Raw genomic sequence first — 19,175 nt, forward strand, 5'->3', positions numbered from 1 at the left:
CTGTAATCCCAGCATTTTGGAAGGCCGAGGCAGGCAGATTACTTAAGGCCAGGAGTTCGAGAGCAGCCTGGCCAACATGGTGAAAACCCGTGTCTACTAAAAATCTAAAAATTCACAGAGCATGGTAGCAGGTGCCTGTGAACCCAGCTACTCAGGAGCCTAAGGCACAAGAATCACCTGAACCCAGGAGGGGAGGTGAAGGTTGCAGTGAGCCAAAATCACACCACTGCACTCCAGCCTGGGTGACAGAGTGAAACTCCATCTCAAAAAAAAAAAAAAAAAAAAAAAAAAAATCAGGAATCAGACAAGGATGCCTGATGTTACCACTCTTATTCAACATAGTCCAGGAAGTCCTAGCCACAGTAATAAGTAAAGAAAAAGAAATTGTAAAAGCGTCTAAATCAGAAAGGAAGAAGTAAAACTATCTGTATGCAGATGGCATGATCTTGTATGCAGAAAAACCTAAGAATACACAAACACAAACACACACACACAGTTAAATGAATTCAGTGAAGTTGCGAAATTCAATCTTGACTTTAACACTCAAAAATTAGATCTGATTTGATCACTCAAAAGTTGCATTGCTACACACTAGCAGTGAATAATCAAAAATAAAATTTAGAAAACAATTTCATTTACAGTAGCATCAAAAACAAAATGTTAATGAGTAAATATAATAAAGGAGAAAAACTTGTACACTGAAAACTTCTAAACATTGCTGAAAGCCATTAAATATACAACTAAATGGAAAGAGATCTCCTGTTCATAAACTGGAGGACTTAATATGGTTAAGATGGCAATACTATTTAAAGCAATTCATAAATTCAATGAAATCTCTATCAAAATCCCAATGGCACTTTTTGCAGAAATGTAAAACCAAGCCTAAAATTCATATAGAGTGTCAAGGAAAACCAAATAGCCAAAACAGTATTAAAAAACAGGAACAAAGTTTGAGGACTCATACTTCCTGATGTCAAAACTATTACAACTATAGTAATCAAAACAGTGTGATACTGACATAAAGAAAGACATATAGACCAATGGAATAGAATTAAAAGTCCCCAAGTAAACTCTTCCATCTATGATCAATTGATTTTCAACAAGAATTCTACCCAAAGGAGAAAGAACAGTCTCTTCAATGAATAGTGTTGGGAAAACTGAATATCCACATGCAAAAGAATGAAATTGGAACCTAAATTTCATTAGTCTCCAAATGGACACAAATCAACTCAAAAGAGATCAAGGGCCTAAATTTAAGAGCTAAAACTATACAATCCTTAGAGGAAAAACAGGGGCAAATTTTTCATGACCTTGGATTTGGCAATGATTTCTTAAATATGACTTCAAAAGCACAGGCAACATAAGAAAAAATAGGTAAATTAGGCTTCATCAAAAGTAAAAATGTTTCTGCATCAAAGGACACTATCAAGAAAGTTAAAGGGCAACCTGCATAACAAGAGAAAAAAATTTGCAAACCTTGTATCTGATAAAGGGTTAATACCGGGTATATACAAAAACTACAACAACAAAAAGATTCAACTTAAAATATAAGCTAAGGACTCAAGCAGACATTTCTTCAAAGAAGATATACAAATAACCAACAAATACATGAAAATATGGTCGACATCACTTATCGTTATGGAAATGCAAATCAAATTCCTAATGACACTGACTATTTGTAATTATGTTTGTAAATTATATTTGTAATTATATTTGTAAATATATGATGTTTGTAATTAAACAACAACCTAGAAAATAAGAAGTGTTAACAACGATGTGAAGAAAGTGGAATGTTTGGATAATGCTGGTGAGAATGAAATTGGTGTGGCCCCGTGGAAAACACGTTGGCAGTTCCTCCAAAAGTTAAATACAGAATTGCCATATGACCCAGAAATTCCACTTTTAGGAAAAGATCCAAAAGAATTGAAAATAGGTACTCAACAGATACCCGTACACCAATATTCATAGCAGCATTATTCACCATACCTGAAAGGTGGAAACAACCCAAATGTCCATCAATGGATGAATGCATAAACCAAATGTGGTCTATACCTAAACAAAATATTATTCTACCATAAAAGAATGAAATTATCATACATGCTATAGCATGGATAAGCCTTGAAAACACTATGCTAAGTGAAAGAAGCCAGACACAAAAGGACAAATATTATATCATTCCAGTGACAATAAATATCTAAAATAAGCAACCTGATAGAAATAGCAGATCAGAGTTAACCAGGAAGTCAGGGAAGAAGGAATGGGGAATTACTGCTTAATGGGTGTAGAGTTTAAGTTGGAGAGATGAAAAAGACTTGGAAATTGACAATAGTGATATTTGTACAACATTGTGAATGTAATTAATGGCACTGAACTCTGAACAATGATACTACATTTACGATATTTTTATGTTATGTTATATTGTAAAAAAAAAAACACAAAACAGTGTCCAAAAATAGGCAAAGTTACTGTTTTCCTTGTACCATAGAAAGTTGGAGTTTAGTAACATAATGCTATGAAAGCTCAAAAGAAACCATAAAACTTACCTGTTTAGACATATTTTCTGAAAATTTTGGTGATTTTTCTCTTAAAAATGTGACAAGGTCTTTATAAATTGAACTTTTTCTCTCATAATTAACGTCCCCTTCATCATCTGTTTTGCCCTTTGGGAAAAAACAAGTTTCGTTCTACGATTAACATAAGAACAATGATAAGATCCTAATCAATACATCACAAGCTAAGCACACGTATTGTTTTCATCTCTAAAGGATCTATATGGTAGTCTTCATACATGAAATGTATAGGCAAAATCCTTTCCCCTTAATTTAATGTTATCTATTTTTCCATTCATTCACTCATTCCTTCCTTCATTCAATTGTTCAATCATTCAGTAAGGCTTTACTGAGTACCTCCTATATACATGTAAGGCACTCTGCTATTCAGCAGAGAAGTGAGAGCTTCCTTCTCTCCGCTCTCCTCTACTCTGAAAATGCATTATGACCTCACGAGCCTTAGTTGACGATGTCATAAAAGTCTTCAAGGTTAGAATTTAACCATGGAAAAGCCTATGTTTCTGCTTGTCACACTCTGTTCTTCTGTGGCATGGTTGCTATAGGCTTATTTTCTAGATGTCTACGTAACAATCTGTCCACACATCCATGTGTCTCTTTCTCTTCTTGTCTCTTTCCTTTCCATATTTTCCTTTTCTTCCCTACTTCTATTGTTCTTTCATAACAGAATATATACATATGTACATACACATCACATAACTGTATGTATATAAATACATATAACTGCAGTGTGTTATATATAACTGTACACAAAAGCATTTCTATACATATGACTAGTGTGTTTTAAATTTTGTTGTAATTATTGAGTAGTTTTATCGTCCTCATCTTTCACTTTTTTAAAACTTAAAGGGTACTTAGATATCTCCATGCCAAATAAGTTATATGTATGTAGATCAATAATAACCTTTGATGGAAATAAAGACTCCCTGCCCCCCTCCAGACGGTCATAGAAAATCATTCCTTCTTTTGTCCCTTTATTCCTAATTAGAGATTTCGTTTTTCTAAAATACCATGACAAACCAAAGCAAAATCTTATTTGTCTACTTCCTCCTTGTAGAAATGAGCTCAGTGTCATGCTAATAAGAAAAGCACCAAAAGGCATGTCAGAAAGATGATTACAGGTAATCAGAAAAGAGGCTCCAGCATTTTGGTACCAACCCAAGCCAACACGTAACAACCCTCCAGGCAGTCCCCTGTGGTGGCTGGGTCCCCATTAAGGACTTGGGTCCTCATTATAGAATTTTGTTTCTGAGTTCCAAATTTACGTTGAAGATACCGAGGGCAGGATGTTGCAGAGGTGAAAGCTAAGCTCCTTCCAGCTGGTTCTGTGAATAGGGATGAGACTAAAAGTGTTTTAATCCAGAACACTGTGTGCTGTTTATCACTCAGCTCAAAGCCCAGTCACCCAGCCTCTACTTTGTGCTACTCACGCGGGAATCTGCAATGTCGTATTTCTCCTTTGCCAGGCTAGGTTAGGCTCCGTCATTAGAATCAGCTAAAGGAAGACTGAAAGGCTGGGAGAGGGAGGAGGGACCTGCTGCTTCCTGTTGGCCCACTGGCCCTGTTAGAGTCACCCCAGCAACGGCCCTTCCTTCCACGCAGTGGCAGTTGCTTCCAGTAGCAACAGTTGGTTCCAGTTTCCAGGTTTGTTTATTTTTCACAGTCCCAGAAACAGGCTCACCACACCCCCTAGGAAATACCACTATCAGCCATCTAGTGCTCCACTTTCACAGGTCCGGGTCCCAGCTCTGCCAGCTCTACAAGGATCCTCTTCCCGAGGTACAAGCATTAACTGGGCAGTGCCCACTCTCCAGAGATCTGCAGCCCTGCCTCATGGAGATGGTCTGAACTCTGTGGGGACCAGCACAGCCTGGAAGTGGACCCGCCCCAGAGGTCTGGGTCCCAGCTTCACGGGGCACTGTCTCCAACCTTCTACATTTAGATAAGCCCCTCTCTTTCCCTTTGTCCCTAAGAGTAATGCACAACTCTTAGGATGCCAGCTGCAGTTAGGACATCTGTATTATCTCAGTGTTCTTTTTTTGACCTTTCTATCCTTTGGTTGCTGTGTAACAAATCAGTGAAGTGATTATGTTAAAGACATTTATAAAGTGGAATGGGTCACTTTGAAGCCCATTTCTTATCAGATTGGCTTAATGACCTGCAGTGGAGAATAAGAGAGCTTATTCTGAAGCTGTTTTGGATTTGCCCAGCAAGCATATATCAAAGGAATCTGCTTCTATCCTACAGAACGGTAATTCATTCTCTGTGGTCATTGGGACACACCCTTGAGACATCTACAGCTAAAAACCAAAGTCCACTGGTTTTAGTTACGTTTTTAAAAATGTACTTACACCATTTAAAAATACTCCTCCTGCACTGCAAGTAATGCACAGAGTCTCACCATCGTGAGGTTTCACCAGCACATAACAAATTTCCCCGTGAGTTTGTCTCCACGGTGGGGCTCGACATCCATTTGAAAATTCATAATCTGAAACCAATCGTCAAGCAATTAACAGTTCTTTAACCTAGAGTTTGGTAAAAAGTGTGGGCTTCCACAAAATAAATATTGTGGAAATTTTAAGCTTTCCCCTTCTTAAACCTTCTCTTGTATTGTAGACATTGAAAGCATTTTGCAAATGTAATTATGAAAATGTAAATAACATAAAATGAGCCTCAGAAAACATCAAACCTGAGGTATATTCAATAGATTCCAAGACTGTTGGGTCTCCTTTTCCTGAGAAATGTTTGAGCAGTTCTATATCCTTCTTCACCGCCACGGGATTTAAACTTATTTCTCTGAAATAAATGTTTAAAATGTCAGCTTAAATACTTTAAACAGAATCTAGGAAACACATGAACACATTTCATTGTATCAAGAGAAATATCTTTTTTGTAATTAAAATTGCAGTTAATTTTAGCCATGCCATAATTTTATAACAGCACTGTCAACACATCAAGTAATCAGTGATTCATGTTTAATGCAACATTAAACATACTCCATTAAATATTCACTTTATTTCATGCTGATAATATTCTAATACTAAAAATATTAGAAAATGAACATGCTTTGGACTATACAAACTCTACATGATATCTGCATTATAATTTAATAATTTGTGCACTAGTCTTGAGAGCCTTTGAAAATAACAAGGCCACCTAATGTCTTCAGAATTGCATGAAACCTCACCAGAATGTTTTAGCAATGTTAATTTTTAGAACTGGAATAAATGAATCCCAAGAAAATTGTTTGTTCCAATAAAATGTAAAGTTAAATCCATAGCAATAACTTCCATGCTTTATTTTTTGTGTCTTTTTTTCTAAAACTCTGAAAGCAGCTTCGTAATTGTTAAAGCTTCCTTTTTAATTTTTTAATTTTAATATTTTATTATTTATCTATCTATCTATTTTGAGAGACAGTCTTGCTCTGTCACCCAGGCTGGAGTTCAGTGGTGCAATCTTTGCTCAATACGATAGAGGTTCCTTTTTGAAAAAGACTCACAAGGAAATATGTTTTAGAGAATGATTGAGGAGGTGCAGATCCAATTGCTTAAGCAGCATAGCAATCTTCATCTTAATTTCACTTTCAGGATCATCATCTCTGGTAATTTTACCAAGAATATTTAATGCAATTGAGTCTTCTTTCATTGTATTATAATCGGAGCCCAGGATTTTTACTATGGGGTCTCTGTTAGCTGCCAAAAAAAAAAAAAAAAAAAAAAAAAAAAAAAGGAAGACAAATAAAAATTATCCTCTTGTCTTCTAGCACAAGAAACATTAAGACTAATAAATCCTTCAAAGTCCATTTAAATGTGTTTCTTTCATTAAGCTTTTTCTAAACCACCCAATTAGAATTCATCTCTACGTCTGAGATTCCATTGCTTTTAGGAACTTTCTTCTATCTCATGAGATGCTCTAGTTTCTATTGTAATATCATCTGTATATCTCCCTAATAGCACAAAGACCAAGACAGTCATTCTTTGTTTCTTTTTTAATTGGCTGTGGGGCATTGTTCAGAATGTACATTCAATTAATATATTCAGAATTTATTTGAAGATAGAGAAATAGTGATCTCCTTAAAAGAATCATCACTAGAACTATACGGGCACGTGTGTATGTGTGTGTGTAGCAGGGTTGGGTATTTATAAAGGCTTTCTTTCCAAAATAGCATGCTTTCCTAAGGCTACAGACCCCCTAGCACTCTTTTGCACCTATTCAAACTGCTTAATATTTGTAATGCCATGTGATCTTACAGCTGAAAAACACATCTAGCCATATATGTATGTATAATGCAATTATATATATATTAAAATTATAGTGAAAAACAAATACTAATTCATGATCAAGGCTGATAAAGATGTGAAAATTGAACCTAGAGATGCTGAAAACAGAATTTGATTAATGTTAAAAACCAATATGGTTGAAAATGAAGGAGAAAGGGGAAAACCCTTGTTTAGAATGGAGAAATTTGAGAAAGATGAAAGTATATATGCATTGAGATGGGAGTGGAGAGGAAGGCCTGTGAGACTAATTCAGAAAGCTTAACTTAAAAGAAATGAAGAAAAGTACAGTGAAGGCATTAACCTTCCAGTGTGGTCATGGGATATTCCACAGACTTGGGGCTGAGAAAAAAACTTCACTGGGGGAGACGAGCAACGAAAAGGAGACCAAGGAATCAATCATTTATTGAGCATCTCAACTTAACAACCTTATGACTGTCATCACACAGAGATTTATGAAAAGGCAGAGCAGGTGGATTCTGAGGAATGGCATAAACCTGACTACCAAATTGCCATGTACCATGCAACTTGGACATGAAACTAAGGGTTATACCAAAATTCTTGCAGAAATGGCAAAATGCAGCAAGTGATAAGTATTTAGCTAATGGATAAGTATTTAGCTATATAGAAATCTATGTATTATGTCTACCAATTAAGTTGAATTGAATGAACAATCCTTCATCTATTAACTACTTTCTTGAATTCAGCTTTACTCTTCAAGACATGATACCCTCACCTAATAAGGAGTAATAGTCAAGGCATTAAAAAGAGGTTGCCATCCTGAGGTTGGCATATTAAAAATAAAATAAAATTTTTAAAAGACCCTCTTCCCATCTCACACAGAAATGGGCAGAATTCAAATACCTTGTGCCAGAAACCCATTGGTCACAGAATTCCAATAAAGCAAAACACATACATTATCACCTATTATTAGATATTTCTACTCATAAGAAACATTTACAACACAATTATAGCAGGCAACCACATTCATTTTTTGCATGTTAGATGATTAGACGATAGTGCAAACATCACATATCTTTAAGAAGAAGAAAAATATTTGTCACAGATTTGAATAATTGTAACTATTCACAGAAGGCTGTGAAGCCCACAGCAGAATATGGCTGAGAAAAGTGGAAAGGGAGATTATTAAAGGCTGTCTCTGCTAAAGAAAGAGCCTACGTTCATTTGAAAGGAAATAGATTGTAATCATTCAATCTATTCCTTGGCAGTAGGTTGAGAGAGAGTGGATTCAGAGGCCGGCCCTTGTCATCTGTCTTCTCTCCTGACGTTGACCTAACAGGCTACAGCCCCCTGTGCTTTCCAGAAGCTGAGAAGGTTCTCTTTCAAACCACATGCTAAAATCAGAAACCTGGAAACTTAGAAACTTACCAGTGGTAAGGTAACAGGCCTTTCATTCTAAAGCAGAAATTTGATAGGAGCATAATATTGCAGCCAAGGAAAATTAATAACATTTTCATGAAGTTGTACATTTGACTTTTTACCTTGTAGATTATAGAATTTTTTTCAAGAGACTCTAACAAATGATCCTCCCATCCTTTCCCCACTTCCCCAGCAAGATTATTTCTAAAAGTTCAAATCACAGACTGGAGCATTAAGATCACCTTCAACACATGCTTGCGCTTCCTTCAACTTCGCAGTTTTGGCAATAAGTAACAAGCGTGACAGCTGCCCAAAGCTCCTAATTTTAATTTGTGGTACAGAGAGAAATAGCAAAGGCTGTCCATTTTTATCAACTTCTTCTGATTTGACTGTTGTTTCACTAAAAATAAAAATAAAAAAATTGAAAGCTTCATGCTACCTGGAGGCCAGTAGAAGTTAAATTTAAGACATGTAGACAGATTATTCCTATATCTCATTATAAAATACAGAAAATATAAATACATCTGGTTAGTAGCTCATCTATTTTCCCACTTTCTTCCACTAAAATCCTCAAACTTACCAGCAACCCTAGTGACCAATAGGATATAACCAAGGAATATATATATTTTTAGCAATTTCTTGAATTCACAATTGAACTCAAATAGTCACAGTTTTTGTTTTCTAAAATGTGTTGATTTCTGTCATCCTTTTAAAAATCATTGGTTCTGCAAAACCATTCATGCTTTGGGGATTTCTAATGTTATTTTATTTATAAAATTTTTACACCACAGTAATTCGTGGTTAGAAGTTTTCTTGGCTACACTGTGTTTATGAATAAAAAAGCTATGAAAAAAAAAAAGCAAATTCAAGGCAAACTAGATCCTCTCTGTGAATTCCCTTCCCACGCTAAACTCCTTTATTTGGTTTGCCTTGGGATAATAGGCAGTTTTTCTCAATGGACTCTTCCTGATCAAAAGTTATTGAGTCTCTTAGCTTTGTGCTTCTATCCATTTTAATGATTTTTTTTCAGGTTGGCATTTAAAAAAAAATTAAGATGTTTTCATGGAAGTGATTTCTATAGATTTCTACGACTTACAACATTAACTAAACTGTCTAGGTTTTGTATTACAGGAGGCTATCTCTGATGAAACTCCTGACACCTTAACACCTGATTAACACCTGATCTAGCCTTTTTTTTTTTTTTTTTTTAGACACAGTATCGCTCTGTTACCCAGGTTGGAGTGCAGTGGCATGATCTCGGGTCACTGCAACCTCTGCCTCCGGAGCTCAAGCAATCCTCCCACCTCAGCCTCCAAGTAGCTGGAACTAGAGGTGTGCGCCACTATGCCTCGCTAATTTTTGTATTTTTAGTAGACGCAGGGTTACACCATGTTGGCCAGGCTGGTCTTGAATTCCTGAGCTCAAGGGATCCACACACCTCAGCCTCCCAGAGTACTGGGATTACAGGTGTGAGCCACCACACCTGGCCTAATCTAACATATTTTGAATTGCAATGTAGATACATAGATATAAAATGTTGCTAGTTCATCAGAAAAAGTAAATCTGACCGACCCAGATTACTTATTACTGACGATCTCACTAGAATAAAAACAAGAGGATAGGAACTAAGGGAGACAGAATAATGTTCATATCCAAATCCCCAAAACCTATGAACATGTCACCTTACATGGCAAAAGGGACTTTGCATAGAAATTAAGTCAAGGATCCTGAGATGGGGAGACTATTCTGGGTATCTGGAAGGAGCCAAACATAATCACCAGGGTTCTTATAAGAGGAAGACAGGAGGGACAGAGGCAGTGACACGGATATGCTGATGGAAGCAGTGGTCAGAGTGATGTGGGGCCTCGAGCCAAGGAGCCATGAGCCAAGGAGCCATGAGCTATGAGTCATGAGCCAAGGAACACAGGGGCCTCTAGAAGCTGGAAAAGCAAAGAATAAATTCTCCTTAAGCCTCCAGAAGGAATGCAACCCTGCTGATACCTTGATTTTAGCCCTGCAGATTCATTTTAGACTTCTGACCTCTAGAACTATCAGAAAATACATTTGTGTGTGTTAAGCCATTAGATTTGTGGCAATGTGTTACAGCAGCAGAAGAGGGCTCACAGAAGGACTTGATGAGTCTGATTCTGCTGGGTGCAGATAGGGACTGCCCCTATCTCCAGCACTTCATATAGGAACTGCACATAGAAGACATTTGGTAAACATCTGTGGAATAAATGAATGAATAAAATATTTCTAGACTTGGCAATGACATGCATTGTTGACAAAATGTATATTTTCTCTAAAATTAAGCTTCTGGAATAATGTCCTTAGGACTGAAGAGATTTCTTAAAGGCCTGTTACCTAAAAGTTACTCACATCAAGGGCTGGCCAGTTACACTAAGTGGATGGTGAGAGGGCTAAGTAATAGGCTGACTGAATGCCAAAGATACCAAGCTACTTAACTAGAGAGAGTGAAACTCCTGGTGAGAAAGCAAAGGGTACGGGTGACATTTTTCATTGCTCCTACCAGTTGAAGCCTGTAACTTAACAGAGAAGTAAGAAATAAAATGCCAGCTACATTGACCAGGCATGGTAGCACGTGCTTGTGGTCCCAGCTACTTGGGAGGCTGAGGTGGGAGGATCACTTGAGCCCGGGAGGCGGAGGTTGCAGTGAGCCAACATCACACCACTGCACTGCAACCTGAGTGACAGAGTGAGACTCCATCTCAAAAAATAAAATAAAAATAGATTTAAAAAATAAAAAACACCAGCTATCGACAAGATTTTGAAGAGGAAGCTTCAGTTTTTAGGCTCACAGTTTCTAACACCTGAAGAATGAGCTCTTGGAAAGAAAAATGCTCCACCCACCTTGTGAACATCAGGAAGAATGAGCTATCAAAAACTCCAAGGACCTGATGGAGACATTTTTAAACCAGAGCCATGGAAGGGTGCTAAAAATTCTGTTTATACTCTAAAGCAAGAAAGCAGAAAAATGTCTTTTTTCTTTAATCCCCAGTATCGAGTTTAGTGTCCTTTTTTTTTAAGAGACAAGATCTTGCTCTGTCACCCAGGCTGGAGTGCAGTGGCACAATCATAGCTCCCTGCAGCCTCAAATTCCTGGGCTCAAGGGATCCTTCTCTCTCAGCCTCCCAAGTTGATGGGACTACAGCCACACACCACCACATCTGGCTGTTTATTTATTTATTGGTCTGTTTATTTATTTATTATTTATTTTTTAGAGACAGGGTCTTGCTATGTTGCCCAGGCTAGCCTTGGACTCCTGCATTCGACTCATCCTTCTGTCGCCACCTCCCAAAGTGCTGGGATTACTGGCGTGGGCCACAACACCTGGCCTCATTTAGTGTCTTATTACTTAATAAACGTATGTGTAAATAGTAATATAGAAAATAAGGCTATAGCTAAGAAACTAGCAGTTCTCAGAGACAAAAAATAAAGAGCCACTTATGGCCACTGACCCTACTACTGTGACTTAGAAATTTTACCAAAATTCAATAATTACTGTCTCATAAAACAATATTATTTTATAAGTTGAGTGTAACCTTAGAGATCATGTAAATTCAGCCTTTCATGACATTGATCACAAAGCTAAGGTCCAGAAACGTATGAATTGTGTGTGAATTGTGCATTCTTGCGGGGAAGAGAGCTATTACTCAGGCGATCTGACTTCCTGTCCCAACTCCTACCAGAACATATTTTTATCTCAATGCATATATATCACTGAGATGCAGCGGAGTGAGATTTAAAACTACAATATGATAATATTATAGCACATTTGATTCAAAATCATACTGTAGTTCTACCAGAGAAGGAAAAAAAATCAGGTCACAACATTTTCACTACGTGATTCTGAGCACTTATCCAATTTATAAATTTCCCAAGCTACATTCAAATGAATCAAAGTGCCTCAGTTCTATGCACCACAGATGGTATTGCCATTGAGTGGCGTCATTTGTTCTTAGTTTACAGCATATTTAGGCTTCATTCTCAGGTGTTTTAGGAAGATTATTAATTTCATCCTGTCTGACAAAAACAAAAGCAATTGCAAATGATAATACAAAGAGACCTACGATTTCCATGAAATGAAAGTAGAGCTATTTGATCCCCAGCCCCCACCCCAAGAGGGAACGTGGAGAGATGATGACAAATGTTAAAACAGGGTGAAAACATTGGAATGATTCTAAGGAAAAGACAATCATGTAACATGAACAGGGCTATGCCCATCTATTCAATCAATAACAATCTGTACAAAAGGACAGAAGGTGGTTGATGAAACATAAAAGCTTTCCAGTGTGTGACTAAAATATCAGTTTCAGTATCAGATGCTCATTAGCCTAATCAGAAAAAGGGTGATCAAACTTTTATTGACTGTTGCCCACAGTGCATTTGGAGTGTGCAACATCAAATGAGAACTAAGGCCACAAATATAACTATATTCCCATCAATGTCTGCAGAGACCAACACAAAAGGGGTAATTTATCTACTTTGGCAGAATTCCAGTGTAGATAAAACTTAACTTGTTTTGGAACAGGAGGCCTGAGAGGTCTACCCACAAGGAGAGCCATCCACCTTTACTTTAAAAGATCCAAGGACATTCCTATTTGGTAGAAACACATCCGGAGACTCCAAGCTCAAATCCTTCAGGATAATCTTCGTCTTACACACAGATGCCCAGACCTGAGTCCTGTCTGGAAGGAAAGTAGCTTCCCCACTTTCAATAAATGTATAAATAGTGTACTAACAGCAGAGAAGTCAAAAGAGTGTGCTTGGTCCAAAGGGCAATGAATGACATCATGGGGACTGTTTTGATAATAAATTCTTTGGGCAATTGAGAATATTTCTGGTTGACATCACTTGTTGTTGTAGCAAACACCGAGTGGCTACAGGTTACTGAACTTTCTTTGGTTTGGGGAGTAGACCAAAGGGTATAGTCAAGATCCTCATGTTAAAGCATCTGATATTGTCCATTATGACCAAAATCTCAGCTGCACCCTTTGCTATCTTCAAGGCGATCTTGGTTTTCATCAGAGCCAGGCAAGCACAGCTTCCTTCAGATACAATGGCAATACCTCCCTCTACTCTTCCAACATCAAAGATATCATCAATAACGGTCAGACACAAAAAGAATGGATTGAGAAATTAGCCCAAGGAAAAGTTGCACAGTAAACGTGACAGAAGTATAAAAATCAAGGGGTAATTGTTTCAAAATGTAAAAATGTCCTTCTCAGGAGGGAACACTGTGCATAAAGACTGCATGCAGAGCTGGACACAGCAGCTCAGGTCTGAAATACCAGCAATTCAGGGGGCGAAGGTAGAAGGATCCCTTGAGGCCAAAAGTACAAGACTGGTCAGAGCAACATGGTGAGATCCCGTCTCTACAAATAATTAGAAAAATTGACCAGGCATGGTATTATGTTCCTATAATCCTAGCTGCTTGAGGGGCTGAGGTGGGAGGATCCATTGAGCCCCGGAGTTTGAGCTGCAGTGAGCTATGATCACACCACTGCAGTCCAGCCTGGGCAACAGAGCCAGACCCTGTCTTAAATAAATACATACACAATTGTGTGCTGAGATATAAGAATGGAAACAAAGCAAAAAGAATCTAAACAAGAATAGAGGGGAAATAGTGATAGATTTGAGTGGTATGTGTCACAGCCAACCTAACCAGGGGTCAGATGTGGTCATGTTTGTGCTTGGAGCACAAAATTTATACAGAGGCAAAGCAATTACAATCATGATATTCTTTTCTGTCATCTGCTTTAAATGCATTTTTATTAAAAACAAAATAATTAATTATTTTTTGAGATGGAGTTTCTCTCTGTCGCCCGGGCTGGAGTTCTGTGGCGCAATCTCGGCTCACTGCAACCTCCACCTCCCAGATTCAAGCAATTCTCCTGCCTCAGCCTCCCTAGTAGCTGGGATTACAGGAATGTGCCACCATGCCCAGCTAATTTTTGTCTTTTCAGTAGAGACGGGATTTCACCACGTTGGCCATCTGATCTTGAACTCCTGATCTCTGGTGATCTGCCCACCTTGGCCTCTCAAAGTGTTGGGATTACAGGTGTGAGCCATGTGATCAGCCAAGTAGTTAATATGTTTTACATTTGTTTTACATAGAAGACCATATTTCAAAAGTTAGGAAAAAAGCTGAACAATACAGAAATAACAAGCACTTCTGGAGAAAGTTACCACTGACACAGTTAGAAATAAAATGCACTGTTAAAAAAAAATAAGATTTCAGGCCAGGCTTGGTGGTTCACACCTGTAATTCTAACGCTTTGGGAGGCTAAGGCAGGCGGGTTGCCTGAGCTCAGGAGCTCAAGACCAGCCTGGGCAACACAGTGAAACCCCATCTCTACTAAAATACAAAAAATTAGCCAGGCGTGGTGGCAGGCACCTATATTCCCAGCTACTTAGGAGGCTGAGGCAGGAGAACCGCTTGAATCTGAGAGGCGGGAGTTGCAGTGAGCCGACACTGCACCACTGCACTTCAGCCTGGGCAAAAGAGCGAGACTCCATCTCCAGAAAAAATAAATAAATAAATATGACTTCAAACAACTCAGAGAGAAGGCCGACCAATAGAAGAATTAAACAGCTCTGGAAATGCAGTTTAAGAATGGTTTTGCTGCAGTTCTAAAAATGAGATTCTGAATTTATTCTCACAAATAATCCCAAAGGGAGAAAAGGGAAAAGGCATCTAGAGGAAGCTTTGGCTTTCTACGGAACTGTTTTTCATACGATCGGACTTTAAAAGTTCATATCCAAACCAAAGAAGAACAAGGCGGTAGAAAATAGAATGCCTAAAGTGCAAAACAAACTGCGACTGGCAAAAATATGTGTGTGTGTGTGTGTGTGTGTGTGTGTGTGTGTGTGTGTTAGCTTGCTTATTGTATAATTATGCTTAATGAAATAATACATTCTTATACAATTATATTTAATTTGTTCACAAAATTTATGCATTTTTTGTGTGTGTGTAGGTATTTTTTAGCCATGTTTGAATGAGATAAATGGAGAGTTCACTGTTTGAGACAGAAGTAAATTATTTTTTTTCATCTCAGATTTGAAAGGCTCTCATCTGAGGACAACAGTCTTAAGAATTATCTCCCTTATATTGAGCAAAATCAAAATTCATTATTCATCACTCCTCCCCGCCGCCTCCTGCTTCTATCCCAGGAATTGATCAATTTAAATACCAGAAGAGATATCATCTACATCAGAGGCCACAAAACCAATGGCTCCTGGCATCTGGCAGGTAATACGGAAGTATCCCATATATTTATAGAAATAAAATTCAGAAGAATATGGATGACCTGGGGTGGTGGCTCATGCCTGTAATCCTAGCATTTTAGAAAGCTGAGGCAGGAGGATCACTTGAGGCCAGGAATTTGAGACCACCCTGGGCAACATAGCAAGACCCCATCTCTAACATATATATATACACACATCCACATATGGGTGGAAAGGCGAGGCATAAAGTAGCAATAAGTGTTGGCAGTGTAGTGACTTGGATAATGGATACCTTGTCCAAAGAAATTTACCCACAAAAATTAAAATTGGGTTTAATTTAAAAACTTAAATTTAAAACTTAGAAAGAGAATGTTTTGGCCAAGCTGAACATCCTCAGACTTCAGTTGTGTGTCTCTGGTTCACAATCCCTGGTTTAGAGGGCTTGTGAGGTTCAGAGAGGTTAGGTGACTTACCCCCATACCTAGAACCAACTGATAAACATATGTACAACGAAGATATCAAATCCTAGAAGCATGTAACTGGCTTACCTGACAACATAACCTGATTCAAATGCTGAGGGCTCCAAACTTGTGTTCCACTCAAGTGGTTCCGCAAAAACAAATTTCGCCTCTTGAGGATGTTTATAGATAAAACTCTCCACAAACATAATAATTTCTTTCAATATCGCTTCATTTAGAGGTGTGATTTCGAGGGTTCCAGTTCCATGCCCAGCAGCAGTCCACTGCGTCGATTTTGTCAGAGCCACACCCATGGGATCCGCCAGTGCTCAGACCTGAGCTTAGCACAGGCACTACATCAGAGTAGAAAGAGAAAGAGACAAGAGCATCCACCTTTTCCTTGGAACATTTTTCATTCTCAAGACTTTAAACTAGTACTCCCCACCCCACATTCTGCTTATTAATCTTCAAAGACTGATTTTTCAAAATTATCTAATTGCTCTTTAGTTCAATGAAGTAGTAAACCAGCACTAGGTAAAACTGACTAGTATTTAAGAAATTTCCAGTATTTGCCCTGAAATTAATAACTTCTTTCTAATTTCCCTGGGGCCTAAGAGAGAGGATTCAAACAGATAGGCATAAAACCCAAACAGAAAACTCCAAGAGTGTAAAACAAAGAAGTGGAAGAGGTTAGTATTAAGGGCTTTTGTTCACAGCTCTGTTGGGAGCCAGCAGTTTCAGGGACAAACACTCCTTTGAGCCAGGACATACACTGTTTAGAATTACACTATTAAACTGAATACTGTTACCCCGACTTTCTTATAGTGATAATATCTGCATCATCACAATGATGACTGAAGAACATGATTCTAATAACTCCAGGTTCCCCAAGTGCCTTCTGAGTTAAAAAAGAAATAGAATAAGAACAGTATTGTGAAATATAATTTTTTTCTGAAAATTGATATAGGACACATTGATCCTATTACCAGAATATCTGGACAATCCAAATACTATTTTACCTGCCTGTATATCCTGCCCAGAATGACATTTTACTGTAATTCACAACCTTCTTAAGAGTTAATGTGAGAGATGTAGGAATAAGTGAAAGTCTTTCAGACTTTTTATCTGAATTAGTTATCGGAAGAGTCTAGCAGTAAAATTTAAAACAAATTCAAGTGAGACAAATTTCACATTGGCTAAATAGAAATTAGTCTGTAAAAGAAGATCTTTTAAAAAGTAACAATATCTGTAACATTAAATAAAAGCCAAGTTAGAAAGCAAGTTCTGACTTCATAATGAACATTGAAGGCTTTTATGGCAGATAATCTCTACTTGTCTCTTTTCTCATTTGTAATAACACTTACTGATAAAATCTTTCTTCCAGAATATTAGAAGAATGGTTATACAGTTAAATATAGAATAAAATTAGCTTTTTTCTCCCATCATTACTACAAAGGCTTAAAGTACAAAGATTGGACTTGGAGATTTTACATTCTATACTGTATTAAATCTTAGAACTATCTATTAAATTCAATCACAGGAGATCATTGGATCGCAACAGGACAGTACTTCCTGCTGATAAACAGTATAGAAATATTATAGAGATGTGTAGTTATCAACATGATAGGAAAGGGGGCATTATCGGCCTTTAGTGTTGAGGACAGACAATGTAAAATATCCTTCTGTGCAAGACAGTACCGCAAAAGGAAGAATTCTGCTGTAACCTCCAGGCATCTGGTAAGTGAAAAATTTCACATAAGCACTACCTAAGCCTAGAATTTTTCTGCACTTTGCAAAACTTGCGGAGTATTTTGTCACAGTTTTAATACACCCTGAATTTTCCAGAATTGTAGCTATCGTAAATGAAAGGAAGGTTGTACATACTTTGTTTTACATGGAATTTTACCAAGAGCTCAGCATTTTGGAAAATGACACCATTGATGGCAATGTTATTTGAGAAATTTAAGTTGCATGGCATGTCTGTATCAGTCTGCATTTGGGGCTGCTGTGTTCAGTCATTCTGTGTAAGTCAGATGTGGACATCTGACTACTTCCTTATATATTCTAGTGTAGTGGTACTTGAGTGTTTACATGCCGGTATTGTCTTACAATTATTTTCTTTCATTTTATAGTTAGCATGCTACCACTATTTAAAACTATATTCAATATGTAAGATTATAATCTACAATCTTGATTTCAGGATAGCAAAGCAGCATTACAACATATTTGTTTTAAAAACCAAGTACTGGATCAGATAGGGTTGAGAACAACTGATCCAGACATATATACCAAAGTGTTCATGAAATAAAGCATAGAAGTTAGTGTACGAATTTGTTCTGGGCATTTGTTTTAGTATTCCAGCATTTTGTTTCAACTGCTAACCGATGAGAAATGCTTTAGATTTAAACACATAAATATGTTCTGATGTGTATGTGTGAGACTCTTGAGTTTCCCATTGTTGCATAAAATAAGTGCAAGTCAGTGTAAAATAGTGTGAAATAAATGCAAATAGCTTTATCTTACACAGAAAGACTTAGGTGAACAGTTCTGTCTGTCTTTAATCTCAAGCATAACATTTGTTTTGGTAATCTTATAAAGATTGCTTCTTGCACATTTTTAAAGAAAAAATGTGCAATTAAATAGATTATGTAACGCTATGGTAGTCAACATATCATACAGCAACTTCTTGAAGGATCCTTAGCACAGAATTAAGAAATGCAAAATCGTTATTTTCGTCAAGATAAATTTTGACAGAAATGGAACATTTGAATCTATTCAAATCGCATTTCCAAGTCTAGTGAACCGTAGCAGTACACAAGTTTTATTCAAGAAGGTTGGTCAGCTTAAGAAAACTTAGGGTGGCCTATGACAATCCAGAAGGCAAGTTCAATGTTATTAGAAAATAAATAAATAAATGGTGTTCAAAAATGGTCAGTATAACTCAAAACTAAGATTTTAAAATCAAGACCAGTTGCTCCCCAGTTTCTACCCATTGCCAAGCTCTTTTGGCTTAAGAACCATAGTTAAAATGAATCCATGTAAATACACAGCACATACCTTTGAAGTAAAGAAAGTAAGCTTAAAGATTAAAAGGAAAAAAGTTTTGGTTACGTGTTTACATAAACTGGGATGTTTACATTAACTGGGACTCTCTTTATCCAATGGATACCATAGATTGTTTTTCTTTCTAAGGGTCAATTTCAAGCTTCCAGCATCATTAGTGAAATAAAACCCATTCGGGAATC

The 19,175-nt window shown here is 37.3% G+C and overlaps 1 protein-coding gene across 7 annotated transcripts in view; it reads right to left on the reverse strand.

Annotated features, from left to right (window-relative positions):
- Positions 1-16,283, reverse strand: part of ODAD2 (outer dynein arm docking complex subunit 2) — a 194,785-nt gene extending 178,502 nt beyond the window's left edge. For 4 of the 7 annotated variants that reach the window (XM_050804488.1, XM_050804489.1, XM_050804487.1 and 1 more), the window contains exons 1-6: positions 16,021-16,269; positions 8,467-8,624; positions 6,067-6,259; positions 5,257-5,363; positions 4,919-5,055; positions 2,544-2,660 (exon numbers count right to left, since the gene is read on the reverse strand). In XM_050804488.1, the coding sequence (XP_050660445.1) occupies positions 2,544-2,660; positions 4,919-5,055; positions 5,257-5,363; positions 6,067-6,259; positions 8,467-8,624; positions 16,021-16,244 (936 nt within the window). In that variant the 5' untranslated portion in view covers positions 16,245-16,269. Of the gene's footprint in view, positions 1-2,543; positions 2,661-2,906; positions 2,992-3,997; positions 4,370-4,918; positions 5,056-5,256; positions 5,364-6,066; positions 6,260-8,466; positions 8,625-16,020 lie in introns of those variants that run through there. The other 3 variants (XM_050804486.1, XM_050804491.1, XM_050804493.1) reach the window with 3 other exon arrangements.
- Positions 16,284-19,175: the final 2,892 nt, after the last annotated feature.

This window comes from Macaca thibetana, chromosome 9 (assembly GCF_024542745.1).
Source record: "Macaca thibetana thibetana isolate TM-01 chromosome 9, ASM2454274v1, whole genome shotgun sequence".
NCBI lineage: Eukaryota > Metazoa > Chordata > Mammalia > Primates > Cercopithecidae > Macaca > Macaca thibetana.